The 16,222-nt window shown below is 38.3% G+C and overlaps 1 protein-coding gene across 2 annotated transcripts in view; it reads left to right on the forward strand.

Moving 5' to 3' along the window:
- CHID1 (chitinase domain containing 1) overlaps positions 1-15,780 on the forward strand; it is a 99,737-nt gene extending 83,957 nt beyond the window's left edge. For both annotated transcript variants that reach the window (XM_027727766.2, XM_027727764.2), the window contains exons 11-13: positions 9,254-9,334; positions 13,396-13,438; positions 15,515-15,780. In XM_027727766.2, coding sequence (XP_027583567.1) covers positions 9,254-9,334; positions 13,396-13,438; positions 15,515-15,613 — 223 coding nt within the window. In that variant the 3' untranslated portion in view covers positions 15,614-15,780. The remainder of the gene's footprint in view (positions 1-9,253; positions 9,335-13,395; positions 13,439-15,514) is intronic.
- Positions 15,781-16,222: the final 442 nt, after the last annotated feature.

A 16,222-nucleotide genomic window follows, 5' to 3' on the forward strand; every position in this document is an offset into this window, starting at 1 on the left:
AGTCGTTTGCATGAATTTGTCGTCATTCTGTCTTTTCAAAAAACAAAGTCTGAAAGTCTTCTCTGGGTTCTGTTGGTGTACACCATCAACTGAGAGGAGAAAGGTCCCTCTGCCAAGTATGAAATATTAAATTAAAGGTCAGCAACAATGTTCTTTGTTCTTCACTTAACTTGGTCCCAATAGATGGAAAAGAGTATATAGTTCGTAGCTTCATAGGACACTGGGGGTTTGTAGAATTTACTGATCGACCACAGATTTTCCTTTAGTGTAGTTACCTTCTTTAGTTACAATCCTTCCAGTCGAGGATGGAATTTATTATTTCTTTTGTATGAAACTATCTGCTGTATATTGCTTGATAATGTAAATTTGTTGCTGCACATCTATAACTACTTAATGGCAGGAATACCCCTGAACCATGTTTCTTTTATCTTTTTATCTGTGTTTGGTGTTCAGATCCTCCTTTTGCCAATACCTTTGATGGTATTTTTTTAAGCAGCCAAATCACTCATTCACAATGGTGGTGGAAATTGTAGGGCTGCTATGATTATCAGCTAAGGAATCTGAACACAATTCTGAGGCTATTTGGAGGTATCTCATTCTCAGCATCTTGTGAAACAAAGGGAATCCAAGTAGCAGTCAGCTTTCTCAGTCTCCTATTGTAGTTATTTTTTTCATCACCTGGAGTTCTGGTTCCTTGCAGACAACTCTGCTTCTGTCTGGCCTAAACTATTTCTCTTATTGCTGGGGAGAGAAGTGACATTTCTCTCTAAAGGCAGTTGCTGACCTGGGTCAGTTTTACATACCCAGTGTCCTGCCTGCAGGTTTTGTGCCCTGCCTGACTAGAGAGTCATTTGGGAGCTACACTGCCAGCAGATGTTCCCCTTCAGTCACAGTGTCCTTGTTCCATCCTTGGGGCCTTCTGCTGCTTGCACCCAATGTATGTTCCCTTTCTTTCTCCTTTGCTACCAAGTGTATCCTTTCCATGGCTCTGCCCTGCATGGGGCTTGGTCCCTGGCCATCTGTCTCAGCCAAGGCATCTTAGCAACCCTGTGGAGACCCAGCACAGGCCTCCTGGCGACCACAAAGACTCTGGTACCCAGGGTAAGGTGGGGGCTTGGAAGAAGAACTGCACTGCTCCTTTCCTGATGTGGGGTGAGGAAAATATGTTCCTGCTGGCTTTTGTGGTTGTTAAATCTGGTGGATGATGTTGTTATTGACCTTGTATTGTGTCAGGATGATTTTAATTCAAGAATAGTTGGAGAGAGACACAAGAAGCAACTGGAAGAGCTTGGAGTGATATTTAATGGCATTAAGACCATCTGACCTTTTAGGCAAGGGTGGAAAAGAAATGTGATTTTTTTTTTTTATGTGTACCTTTTTAATGAAGTAGGAATGGAAGAATTAAGAATATCAAAGTAGATGAGTTTGCACTCAAACTTCATCTTCATAGCTGGAGTGGATCAAATTTCATTCCCTATGCACTGAATTAAGATTATCTGAATCGTAGCAGGCTCCAAATCCAGTATAACAGTTTTTATAGATGATCTGTGTGGCACTGTATGAATATAGCTGATATGTATATTTTGAGCAAGAGGAAACTCTATACAGTTTTTATGATGTGTGTAAAAGAAACCCCAAAAAACCCAATCTGACATGCAACAGTTTTTGTTATTTACAGCTGAAGCTGAGCAGCAGATCTGTTAGCGTATCTGAACTTTGTTCAGCCTTGCATCCAAAGATATACAGCCCCACTTTTTCAGATGAAGTGCCTATTAGGTCAGTTCTTGGAAGAATGGAGCACAGTATTGAACTTAGAGTAATGTATTTGAAAAAGCTGTAACCTCAACTGAGCATTACTTAAACATTTCAGAAAACGTACCCTTAAACTAGCAGTTTTATCTTCAGAGATTTTATTTTTAGGATGAACCTGCTGGTTCTTGAAAGAAGCCCGTAGGGATAAACAAGCATTAGTTTTCATCATGTTGAGAAGTATTTTTAAGCAAAACCACTATGTCTTGTCTCAGATTCTGTAGTAAACCAGATTATTGGGTGAGATGGAGCAGAATTTAAGCTTCTGTGTTGTATGGTCTAGGAAGGACTAATACTTTTACTGATTCTTATAGGAATTTATTAGGACCTGTGTTTCTTCTGTGAAGGATGGACATTAAGTTGCAGTAATGTCAGTGCACTGGTTCAACTCTGACTGAGGAAAGAAACACCTATAGGCTTCTTAACAATACATATTTTCAGTTCTCCTTCAGAAAAAGTAATTCTGCTGAACAGCAATGTGTTATTGAAGGTACACAAACAGATATGCAAGCCTTCTGCCTCAATCTAGTTACATCTTCATTGCCTGAGAAATATTTATTGCCTTAAAGATCTTGTTTTCTTTAGGGAGATTTTCGTATCTTCCTCTCATATCTGTCAGTTTGAGTCAAAATCTTAAATGTATAAAGAAATTTTCACACCTTTCTGCCTTGTGTGTGATTACTTCTATTCATAGATCAATATCTAACTGTAAGCTTGTGGGCTTTTTTTGGTAAAGAACCACCATTTTGATTATATTGAGAAATGTTAGCATGCACTAGATCACTTTCAGCTGTACTTGAAGTTCCCTTGGGTAATTTACCAGTGGGCCATCGTGTACACTCTCAGGTGGGTCTCTTTATAAAACCTCTGTAAAGTTAAATGATAATAAGGGGCACTATTAACATGTAAACCCATATGCATAGAAATGCCATAATGTTTGTGTTTTCTTCTGTAGCTGCAGTAAGGCACTGAAAGGTTTTGATGCTCATTGTTTCTTGAGACAAGAGACAAGGATGCTTCTGAAAAGCTTGACATTGTCTTCTGTGTCTTCTCAGTTCTGTAAAATAGGAATACTTGGCTGCCTCTCTGCAGTTGTGTTCACCAAAGTATTATTGTTTCTAAGTTACTTTGAGAATGCTAAACAAGGGGCACTTCTGAAGAGCCCAGAGTAATGGTAGAAATGTCACTGAGGTTCTGCTTATTTTCACTGGGCTGGTGCATCATGGCAGAAGGTAAAAGGTTAGTGGGTTTGTGTGAGGTTGGTGTGGCAGTGTGGAAACACTGAAAAGTGTCATCTGTCAAGTCAGTGATGAAGTATTGTGAAGAAATCAGAGAGAATGATTTTATAAAAGTTACTGAAAGCAACACACTCATAGAAACTACTCTGTTGGAAACCTATTACTATTAAAATAGTAAAAATATTCTTATTGCCTTTTAAAACTGACAGAGCAAAGTGTGAGCAGCAAAGGGATTAGTAGAGAAAGGTAATGCTTATACATTTTTCATTTCTAGGCTGCTACTTGGATACTTTAACAGGTAACAGATTGGTTTCTCTCTGCAAACTGTATTTTACTGTGGTTTTACATTAAATAAACCAAGGATCATAACAGAACTAATTTTCAATAACGTACCCTGTAAGCATGCTTATAGAGTGTGCTTTCCACTCCTCTCAAAAGCATAAATTATCAGAGTAAAAACTGTTTTAATGTGTGTTCTTTTAATGATCTAGAACATGTGTAGTAACTGTCTTTTTCTTGGATAACCTATTTGCTTTTGAAAGAACTTGTGGGATTTGTGTTAGAAAAATCTGAATTCTTTAATGTGCAAGCAAGAGATACAGTGGTATGCAACTTTACCACCTTTTAAAGCTGGAATTTTATACTTACATATAGTAAATATAGTATTGAATGGTGAGAGGAGATGAGTAAAAAAGTGCTTAAGTGATCCTAAGGAAACTAGTTTGGTGAAAGCTTAATTGTTCAGTCCATTGCTGACCTTTATTACTGCACACTATGTAATGCTGTATATATATGTATATATATACACACACATATATATAATATTATGCTGTTCTTGACTCTGCCACTAAGCTTTTCATAAATATGTGCATGCTTACAGGACTATTTTAAAGGCTAATATCTAAAGATTGTTAAATTGCAGGGCATCTCTACTTTTGCAAGCTGCAATTTTAGGGTCTGAGTGAGTGGAAACTCAAAATCTCTATAAAATCTTTTTTTCAAATTTTCTTCATTTTGTGTTTTCATTTATTACCATCCAAGGTATCCTTTATCCAAACTGTTAGTTTCATGGCTGAATCATTTGGTAGCTTGTAGGATATTCAGAAATTTTACATCTGTTCTTTAGACATAATCTTCTAAGACACAGAAGGCAAAATAAATTCTGAATCTTAAAACCTTTTCAATTAAAATTTTTAAAGTGTTTCCAGATTGTATTGTTTCTTGACATTTTGTTCCACTAAAAAGGAAGTAGTTTAAGAAAAACCTGAAATGGAAATTGTCAAGGTAGTTAAAATTAAAAAGCGGTTTGACTTACAGGTGTTATATATATATATATCCCTCTGAAAAATCTTGTTTTGATGATGGGCATTTGCCCTTTCAGACAGTGTCATGAGGTACACAGAGCAGTGGGGAGACGGACCAGAACTTTTCTGGAAGATATGTAACAAGACGGGGAATGTTCTTAGAAGTGCTATTCTGAAAACTATTTTGTAGCTATTTCTCCATATTTGTTTGGCATCAGAAATCTGAACTCTTGAGCTTTAGAATATGGCCTTTTATGTGACTTTTCTTACTTTTATTAAAAGATACAGCTCCTTATGAAGGAGTGTACAAGTTTCGAGCTGGCTTCCCACCAAGTCCCCGAAACCCGACAACAAGGACCTGCTTCCCAGAGAGGGAAGAAAAAAATGACTTAAGCAGCCAAAGCTATAGCAAAAAAATATATATATATTACATATGAGACAGATATATACAATGAGAATATTATACACTATAACTCCAGAAATCCTAAACAGCTCCCTAAAAGGGAAGAGGGGGAGGGAGAAAGGAAAAGGACAAAAAGGGACAAAGACCAAACAAGTCAACCAGCCAACTGAAGGTAAATTAGCAAAATCTCACCACTTCCCTTTGAACAAGCAGGATGGCTGGACACGACCCAGCACTCTCCCCTCACGTGTGGCAGACACAGCAGTCACTGCAGGACTCAGCTCCAGATAAGCCAGACCGAGACAGGGACCCACCGTTCTCAAACCTCGCCGGAAAGGAAGAGAGCGAGGTCCCTCCTGCTGGCTTTATTTATACCTCAAGTTACGTAAAGGAATAAAGCATGGAATACTTCCGTGATCACCTTCCTAGTTCCTTCCTGTTTACAAGCTGGTCTCCAGGAAGGCCTAGAATGTAACCATCACAAGGGGGTAGATGGACCCTATCCAGTTGACTCTCAAACATTTGTTGCCTTGCATAGACACTGTTGATAGATATGGAGAGACAGTTCCTGGTAGGTTCACAGTTTAATAACTAAGTCTCTTGTAACTGAAGCAAACTGAAAGAAAATGTGTAGTAGAGATTTTCAAACTGAATAGTATTTTTATCCTTTGACTGAATCACTCAAGTTTTCTATATGGAAGATAAACTCAGTTTCTTGCAGCAGGAGCAAATGATCCTTCGTTCTGACTAGAGACCTGTTGCTTCTAGTCAGAGTTTTGTTCATGTGAGAACTGAGGAGAAAATATAACGTGTTAGAAAAGAGCATCAAAATGCTCAGTATGCTCAGTAGTGGTTTCCTTTTCACTGAAGTTTTTTGTTGAACAGTGACTCAAGACTAGTAAAGCAAAGTATTTGAGGATTAAAAAAGTTAACCTTCCTTAAAAAATCCCAGTCTAAGAACTTTATATGAAACTATCTCTTTTCCTAGAATGTATATTCTTGTTGCAAAAGATATACTAGAGACTGGTTCCTTTGTATTCTGAACAAAGCATTATCCATGAACATAAATAACTTCTTCAGGGGGACTACAGATTGTAGTTTTTACCTTAACATATTCCAGGGCCATACCATTTTTCATGTTTTGGAAGAAAAGCATCTTAGAAAAGGAAGACCAGCCATGAATCTTGAGAACCTTTCATCTAGATTCTTTATTTATTAGTTGAACGTGCAGTAAAGTGCAATAGTGTGTAGGTGTAACCACATTAGTGTTGTTCAGAGATACACATCTTTGGCAGGACTAACTTTACAACTCCATAATATGTATGTTTTCGCTTCTCATTTACTTTGTGGATGGAAGTGTTTGTTTGAGTCCAACCATGCCTGGCGTGTTTGGAACCAGGAGTATCAGTGATAAAAATAACAGTTGGTGTCTGTAGGCCAAGGAAGTGTCCCTTTTAAAAGAGGTGTGGCAGCTTAAACGATCCAGAATGGCCTTTGTCTATGTCAGAACATGCATTTGCAAGGTGGACATGCAGGTGACATCTGCCTTTTGTTACTATTCCTGATGATCCATGCAGATTTATCATTTCAATATGCTGCATTGGTGCTTCCTTAGAGGCTAGCAATCAACAATCCAGATACTTCATGCTGACCTCATTTCAGGCTAGGACCACAGAAACAGCATGACTTTCTCTACAAATGGTTACAAACTTCCCAGGAAATATGTAGTGCGAGGCAGTGAAGCTGCGTTTTCAGTGTTTATCATTCTCACAAGTGCTGAGGCAGCTTGGTAAAAGAAGAAAGGTAGTAAGTTAGGAGCTGATGGATGAGGAAGCAAATAAATTAGTCTGGATAGAAGTATAAAAGCAGATGTGAACTGGGACAGTGGCAGCAGAAAGAGGGATAAATTAGAAAGAGAGGAGAGTAAAATACCAGTAAATATGAGTTGAAAGGAAAAGAGTGAGGTGAGAGGTGGAAAGAAGGAAAACTGGCTGTGATGAGCTCCCTGACCATTCCTTTTCCTCTCTGAGAACTTGGAAATTGATATAGATCTCTGGTGCCCCAGACATACTGATATCCCATCTCTTATTCAGTGTGATGGCAAATGTCACTTTTTAATTTTATTTTTTTTTAGATTTTTTGAAACCAATGCATATCAAACATTTGTTGAGTCAAGTACTGCCTCAGCTGGGAGATAATATGTTATGGGTGCCTGGTAAGCATTGGTTTGACTCAAGTGAGTGTGCTGTACTACAGGTGCTGCAGTTTTACACAGGAAACCTTCCACTTAGGATGCACATAGTAAGATACTACAGAGATAATAGGAAATACGGCATCGGATTTCACAGACAAGTATCACAGAATTACAGAACATTTTGAGTTGGACAGGACCCACAAGGATCATTTAGTCTAACTCTTGAGCGAATGGCCTGTACAGGGATCGAACCCATGAGCTTGACATTATTAGCACTATTCTCTAACCAACTGAGCTAATCTTCCCAGATAAAGTCATATGTTCAGGAATAAAGCTGTGTGCCAGGATGTCTTGGCTGGTAATTCTGGGCTGTAACATATTGGTCCCATAGTCTATATGAGTGTTGTCTCCTGTCACTACTGAACTTGTCGTTGTGGAATAGGATGGTTTGTTAAAATCAATCTTTACATTTTAAATATACAAAACTAGATATCTTTGCATATGTTTCTAGTGGGGCAACTTAAAATCTTGTCTGTCTTACGGGCAGGTTCCAAGGTTTAACTTGCACTATTTGAAAAGGTCCACTGTTCCAGGGCATGTATGTGAGAGGAAGAGTGCAATAATTGCTCCCATATGTTTGCTTATGTAGATGGGTAAATAGCATGTCTGGCTTGGGTTCATTTAATGTAAATACAAAATGAAAATCTTCTCTAAAACCACTAGCAGTAGGCAACAATTTGCCAATATATTTGCCAATATTTGAATAAGCAAACCACAGCTGAATGGAGAAGATATTCCTGGCAATGCTGAATGTTTTAATTGCATTTAGAATAAGACCAAATAAGAGAAGAAATCTTTTACGAACTGGGAAATGCAAACTGTTGCTGTTTTTTGATGTATATTAGTGAGGTAGAATTTCAGCACTGATGCAGTCAGGATAGTGGCTGATGGAAATTGGTTATGAATGTCTTTGACATAGGAGAGGAAAATTTCTTATTTAGATGATTTGAAAGAAATTTCTCCATCCAATTCCTGTCATAAGCAGAGAAATTATTACAAGAATGAGACCTATTGTGAGAGAGATGGTTTTGACAGATTTTTCAAAAATGGATAGCTAAAGATGCAGGTTAAAAAGATGCAGAAAAGAAGAAACAGGGGAAAAATACATCTCTTATTTGTGTGACACCCACGTGGCCTCTATCACTGGCAGTAGCTTGCCATCTTCTGGTCCTCTTACATGTGGCAGGCAGAAGCTTTGTTTCTGTTTTCCAGTCAGAAACACAGACACAAGGAGACACTATCTCTGCACTGAGGTGATACTGTGAGTTAACCAAGAACATAAATTTACAGTATCCTGGCTATTCCACACTAGCTATTCCAAACCAGTTCCCCTAACAGTTTTTTGGGTACAAGTAGTACTCTATTCTCACTGTGTCAAGTGAGGTAGGCCATTCCATGTTCAAAATGTCTGTGCAAGAGAATAATCAGTGGTGGAGAAAATTCTTATGCAGAGATACTTAGCAGTGACTTTTCCTTGACAATTTCATTTTTAGAAGATTAGCTAAGCCCCTTTGATAGAAGAACTTTTCTAATGACATAAGCTACATAGTAGCTTATGATTAAGAATTTCATTGATTAGCCTTAGACAACACAACTGTGCACAGCCTAGAGATGACTTCAGTTGCTGTGCTTTGGCATATGGGTTTCAGGCTGTAGAAATACTGAAGCATTGCCTTCATGTGCCCTTATAGATTTGCAATTGATGAACATTAATTAATTCACAGAATCACACACAATCATGGAATGGTTAAGGGACCACTGAAGGTCGTCTGGTCCAACCTTGCTGCTCAAGCAGGGTCCCCTGGTCCACGTTACTGAGGTTTGTGCCCAGACAGCTTTCATCTCAGGGGAAGGAGACTCTACAACCTCTCTGGGAAATCTATTCCAGTGCATAGTCACACAGTGTTCTTCCTCATATTCAGGTGGAACTTCTGTGCATCAGTTTCTGCCCATTGTCTCTTTTCCTACTGCTTGACACCGCTGAGAAGAGCCTGGCTTCATCCTCTTGACACCCTCCTTTCAGATACTTATATACAATGCTTTAGAAAAAAAAAAAAAGCCTGAAAATGTGAACATGGAAAACTGTAAAATGGTTAAGGAAATTAGGTTGTCAACAAGAAGATATTTTTGATACAGTGTTCAGCATCTAAACATGGTAAAACTGCATTTTCAGAAATTTCTTCAATTTAATTTCATAACTGCTTCTTAGAAAAATTAATTCCATATCTATGTTTTTAATTTGCAGGTACATTGAAACCTTGAAGGAACACAAACCAAAAATTATCTGGGATGAACAGATTGCTGAACACTACTTTGAATATAAAAAGTGAGTTATATTTATTAACTTACCATTCTGCAAATATTTTTGGGTACCACCCAGTGACTATAGTATGCTACTGAATTGAACAAATGGAAATTCTGCTGTTTGTGATCTGTATGTCAACACTGAACTGCAGTGTAAAAGAGTGCTTCAGAAAAGAGAAGAAAATCAGAGAAGGATTAATGAAATTACATAAACTAAAACAAACTTTGGAAGACAAGTCTGATGAGTCACATCTCTAGAAGTTATCCATCAAAGTTACCTGTTAAGTCTCAGTTAATCAGAGCCTCTGAGATTAGTACTGTGAGCTGTTGGGTGATTACCAATAACTTGGCCAAAAATAGTTCTGAGAAAAATCTGTGCCAAGAGCCTGGTTTTACAAGTCCTACTGATAAGATTGTTCAAGCAACAAACTTCCACTAAATGGAATAGACAATAGAGAAATGTAATAGGAATAAAATTGACTCCCAGATAAAATTTTTAGAAGGACTGAGAGCATTAAAGATTATAACTTTCTTTATCCTCCCTTTTTCATGATGGAATGACAAGAAGATTCCTGATCTAGGAAGAATCCATTTAAAATAGATTTAATACCCCCCCTGGAACATCTTATTAATTCTCTGATAATTTGCTATTTTTATGCAAATATACAAAAATATACTAAAATGATGCAAACAAATCCTACTACTTCTGCAAAGCTGTGTCTTGTATATTACTCAATGTATTGTTAATGTGAAGACACACCACTTGAAAAGTAGAGTAAAACACATTTTAGGGTGCTTTAGGAAAAAGAAATCAGAACTACTTTGTTATTTCCAAAATACTTTCTTGTTTTAAATATTTTTAAATGTAAAAATAACCCCAAACCCTAAAAAATGTTCTATTTATATGTTTTTAGTTTAATTTTCAAGGTTTCTCTCAGCCTGTAATTTTCTTTTGACTTCTCAGCAACTTGTACTTCCTATCAGAAAAAAGAATTTAAAAAAAATCTGTTTGTTCAACAGAGTTTTAATTTGTTTTCTGGTTTTGTATGAAAGGACTGGGATCTGTATTCCTTCGTATTTAATTATTTGGTATCCTGTTGCAAAATTACTTTGTAACAAACAATTACAAGTTTTTTGTTAGCTAAAGAGGAATAAATCAGAAGCTCTGTTTTACTGATCTCTAATGCACAATCCAATTGGAGACACAACAAGTCCTGGATGAAAACTTGCTCTCAGAAGAGTAAATCTGAGAGCTCTCTCTGAATGGCATGCTTCTGGGATTCACGTCTGAATCACATTTCTTATATAGCCCCTTGCAAAATGAACTTGTGGGAAAGGGATAGCTTGTCACTAATATGACATCATTTGCCTTTGAAAGCCAATCTGTGGAGGTTCTTGTGTGTGGGCTTCCTGGAGGAATATGCATAAAGCACACTATGTCTGAAAATCACTCTAAACTTCACTTGTGCTTGCCAGGCAGCTGAGTGGCTCAGCGATTCTGCAGTGGTTCAGCTGGCTCCAGGGGAGGGTTATTTAAGGGAACTCTTTCTCAGTTACCACTTCTGTTACAAAGGTTCAGTTACATTGGACGGGGATGGGAGCTGGGCCTGAAATAGGCTTCACTGATGAAGCATCTCACCTGGAAATCCTGCATGTCTGCAGTGGCTAAGAAATGAAATCATGAATCTTTTAAGAAAAAGCACAGCTAATGATTTCATGTAGCAGACAGAGACTGTCTATTACAAATAGTTGCAGAAATCTGCTGTCTCTGAGTGCTTGTCCAAGTGCACAGGCAAGTATTCATTTATGTAAGTTGTGAGATTTTAGGAGCAATTCCTGCTTGGTCTGCCCATGCACTCTGTATTTCCTCCTTCCCTAACTGGTAAAGTGGTGCTGTGAGATGACTTGTAGCTCGTCCTTCTCATTATTAGGGGTTTAAAATGCAGCCTCGGTTTTTGTGTCCAATATAGTTTGCCCTGTCTCTATATTTTATACAGCTAGCATTTAATTTAACTGAAAAGCTAGTAGTTCAGGGAATCAGAGAAACCTTTCACAGTTTGCATCTGAAAACCAAATGTCTTCATCTTTTTCAGATGAGCATTTAGTAGACACAACTCTCTTTTACTATCTGACAATTTTGTCATCCAGTTGCAACAAAATATCTCAGTGTGTTTACTGTGATATGGTATCAAAACATCTCTCTTGTGAGATGACTTCTTGGATCCTCTATTTTCAATGTCAGCCTTTTCATAAAATCACAGAATCTCAGAATGGTTAAGCTTGGAAGCAACCACTGGAGGTCATTTAGTTCAACCTCCCTACTCAAGCTCTAAAGCACATTACTCAGGATTGTATCCAGACAGCTATTGAATATCTCCAGGGAAGGAGATTCCACAACCTGTCTGGGCAACCTGTGTCAGTGCTCTGTCACCCTCACAGTAAAGAAGTTCTTCCCCATGTTCAGGTAGAACTTCCTGTGTTCCAAAAGGTCGCTCATTCTATTGCTCAGCATCACCAAGAAGAGCCTGGCTCTATGCTCTTGACACCCTCCCTTCAGAAACTTATAGACATTGATAAGGTCCCATCTCAGTCTTCTCTTCTCAAAGCTGAATAGGCCCAGGTCCTTCAGCCTTTCTTCACAAGTGAGAGGCTGTAGTCTCCCGTCCTCTTTGTTGCCCTCCACTAGACCCACTCCAAGAGCTCCGTATCTCTCTTGCCTGGGAAGCTCAGACTGGACACAGTATCCCAGGGGCTCAGCAGGGCTGATTAGAGGGGCAGGATCACCTCTCTCACCTTGCTGGCAATGCACTTCCTGGGATACCATTGGCCTTCTTGGCCACAAGGGCACACTGCTGGCTCTTGGACAGGTTGTTGCCCACCAGGACCTCCAGATCCTTCTCCACAGAGCTGCTTTCCCCAGCCTGTATTGGTGCATGGGGCTGTTTCTCCCCAGATGCATTTGCCTTTGTTGAATTTCAGAGGGTTCTCCTGTGCCCACCTCTCCAGCCTGTCAAGGTCCTCCTGAAGGGCTGCACAGCACTCCGGGGTATCGGCCGCTCGTCCCAGCTTTGTGTCATCAGGGAACTTGCTGAGGAGGCATTTGCCCCTTCACCCATGTCCTTGATGAGTAAGTTAAACAATACTGGGCCCACTATCGAAACTTGGGGGATACCACTAGTGACAGGTCTCCAACTAGACTGTGCCAGTGATCACAACCCTCTGAGATCTGCCATTCAGACACTTCTCAATCCACCTCACCACCTACTTGTCAAGCCTGCACTTTCTGGGCTTGCCTGTGAAGATATCATGTGAGACAGCATCAAAAGCCTCTTTCACCTCCTTTAAGACTTGTTGTCCTTAAAGGCCACCAGTATGGGTAAATAAGTATCTTGTCTGACTGCCTATATTGTATTTTGTTGTAACCACTTCTTGGATGAAGTGTTATGCATAAAGTACTTTGGGACTTTCATCTGAATCATGACAGGAGAATCTTTCTGATAGATTTACCTACAAGCAATACCTGCAGGTCAGTGACACAGTTACATACTTGACTTTTAGATAAGTTGTGTATCTTCTCCCAGTAGCTTTTTGGATTTATGTTCTGTGATGTTTGCACATACGTAGAAAAGGGGCAGGAGTAGAAGTTCTTATCTGCAGTAGAAAAGAAGAAGAAAGAGAGAAGATTTTGGCTGTACCCTGCCATCGGGAGACAGAGTAGCCAGAGTGCATATACTGAATGAATGGTAATTGATAGCAAAAGTGTCTGATTTCACAGAAACAGTTCCTCAGCTTCCAGAGTGGAATGAACACTGGGTAAGAAATCTCAAAGATAGGAGCTACTAAATGGCAAGTAGTCCCTGTCTTTGATAAGTATGTATTAATGCTCATGTGCTAAACATACTAGCATATCTTAATTTTACTACCAATAATTCCTTCAAAATAAAGTTGGCAGTTTTCTTCAGCACTGAGTTTGTTTCCTTTTAGTAGAAAGGAATAAAACTGGTTTTGAATTCTAACTTTAGTTTAAAATGCTATTGGAATCTATTAAAGCTATTGTGACTATTTGGTTTTCCTGTTTTACAGAAATAAAGGAGGAAAACATGCCGTCTTCTACCCAACACTGAAGGTAGGTGTCAGTTTTTCACATCAGAGGGCTGTAAGAGGACAGAAATGTTTGCTTGACTTGTGTTATTGAGACATTTCAGAAAATGTTGAACTGAGCTGAAGCTTTTGTGAAAGAAGTTTGCCCTTATCTAAATGTTGTAAATTGTTATGATTCAAAGCTTCAGGTTCGTGTACAAGAAAGTTGTTTTTTCTTTCTAATGCATCATGGGGTTTTGGGATCTCCGAAGGTAAACCGTGTCTAGAGATAAGACACAATAGGAAAAACCAGTGCTGTGAGAGGATCTATCAGACACATTGTTAACAGACTGTCAGACAAGAGACCAAAGAAATTTTCCTTCTCATCAGGTTAGCTGAAAGCTTGGAGAACTTTTGCCTTTCTCTGTAACAGGGTCCTGATTCTCCCTATCAGCCTTCATCACCATGTTTTCTTCAGTTCTGTTTCTGTGGAATATATTTCAGTGTTTTGAAAACTTAGGCATTTGGCCTTACAGTCCTTTGGCAGGACATACAATTTCTGTCTACACAATAGTATGCGATATACCAGAATACAGAATAAAATGGTTACTTGCAGCCTTACTTCCTAGGAAATTATCTTTAGATTTTCTCAAATTAAACTAAAGGCAGTATGTTAAGCTGCTGCTGGCTTTTCCTATTGGAGGGGAATTGCTTCTGTAGTGAAACTGTATAATATTTACAGGGAACAGAGACATTTTTTATGGATAAACTAGTGTGAAATGATCTAAGTCTCTGTTTTCCTGAACAGGATTGTTATCTTAAAAACCATTAGTACAAGGATATTTCCCCTCATCAATCTAATTTGGTGGAAGTACCATTACATGTGGGATATTAATTACCATGTCTAACTATGTTCTTCCTAGTAGTACCCGTCTTACAGTGTTAGAAAGTTTCATTGTGAACATACCAGCAAAAAGATAGATTGTGCTGCACGCTGTTATGCTATGTTCTCTTTGACCTTGTGGAAGGATTTCACCCTACCCTTGTCAGTAACGACCAGGTTAAGAGCACTCACTCCTGTGCATTCCTTTCACTATTTCTTCCCTATCAGATATTCAGCTGTGGTGGCTGGTAAATGCATGGTTCCATTTTCAACAGGCTTGTACTTAAATATTTTGAGATTTGTATGCTAGGGCAAGTCAAAGAATTGTTCATGTGATGATGATCAAGATGTTTGGGAAACACTGAATTTTATTACCCCATGAGAAATGTCTTTCTTTCTCTTATTAATGGTGTAATCGCTGGTAGCTTGCTCAAAAGTAGCTTGTTCAAGATGAGTTAAAAGCAGTAATGAACACCAGGCCCAGTGGATCTGTTAAAGATGCCTTGATACTTTATTCTGTTTTCCGTGAAAATTAGTTTTAAACACATCCCTAGTGTAAGTAGTTTAAACAGTGCAGTGCTGCACTTCAAAGTAAGAAAAGCTGAAAGCAAAAAGGTTGAAAAATAATTATTTTTCTTGTTTGAACTGAAAAAAAATGCAGAACATGAATTGTGGCATTGCTTCCCTTGTAAAACAAATGGCTAAACTAACTCTAACTCAATGTTTGGAGCTCAAATAGAGATACTTTTCAATATTAGCTCCAAGAATCTCTTTAAAAGAGAACTGTGCTAATGTAAATTGTGACTCTGTCCTGGGAAAAGGCAAAGGTAGGTAAGAGATCTTGATGGTATTTGACAAGTTGTTCTGATTGTCTTTAGTGATAAAGTTTTATTTTACCCCTGAGACATTTTTGGGAAGAGTTAGAATTTCTGTGCATTGTGAAATGATAGCCTAAATTAGAATAGTCCTTTGCATAGTTCATAAATCTGATTTATTTCTGTGGCATTTTGTCAATTTAGCTGGTGATCTTTTATTAGGTCATTGAATTAACTGGTACAATTAACTGTCTCTTACTAAATGATTGCTTGCTAACCAGAGAGTATTTGAAATACAGACTAGGCTTTTCAGTACTTGCTTCAAGGATAGATGTTTTTAAAAGGTCTGATAATGGCATGAAGTCATGGCAGTATGGAGTGTCTAATATCTATGATGTAATTGCTTTATTTGTCTTTGTCTTAGTCCATCCAGTTGCGCTTAGAGCTTGCAAAAGAATTGGGCACTGGAATATCCATCTGGGAACTGGGACAAGGCCTGGACTATTTTTATGACCTGCTTTAAAATGAGAGATGATCTGAGACTTTATTTGCTTCACTGAGGCTCCACCTTCAATTAATTTGGGTATCCTGGAGAACTGATTTTTAAAACATTTTTTTTTGTAATTTATATAATATCTGTATTAAACTTGCATTTTTCCCAATAAAGAACCTTTGATGATTTGCCACACAGATGTGATTGTTGGTATTTGATAAAATTCAGAGTAAAAAAGCAACAGAAATTTTTCTTAAAGCTCCTGAATTCAGTGTCATTAAAACCAGACCAACATAGCTGGATGGAGTCAGAGTTGAAAATATTTTCTGAAGTGTTTTCTACAAGAAATAAAATGAGCAAGTTGATCTGATCAAAGTTTCAGACAGAGATCTCTCAAACAGCTGCTGGTAATAACCAAAGTAATGAAACAAATAAATCCATCAGATTACATCCAGCAAATTTAGTATCTGCTGGACCCTCTGCATCTTGTCTTCTGATAAGGTAAGTGAACATAAAACGTCGTGGGAGAGACCAATTAGAAGATTCTCCCTCAAGCTGGTAGAAAATCAAGCACTGACAAGCTAAGCTGTTAGCTCTGTTTTTTCATGTTAGTAAATTCCTTAAGTAGTTCAAAGTCAC

Source organism: Pipra filicauda, unplaced genomic scaffold (genome assembly GCF_003945595.2).
Source record: "Pipra filicauda isolate LSUMZ 115617 unplaced genomic scaffold, ASM394559v2 scaffold217_size2002032_pilon, whole genome shotgun sequence".
In the NCBI taxonomy this organism is placed as follows: Eukaryota; Metazoa; Chordata; class Aves; order Passeriformes; family Pipridae; genus Pipra; species Pipra filicauda.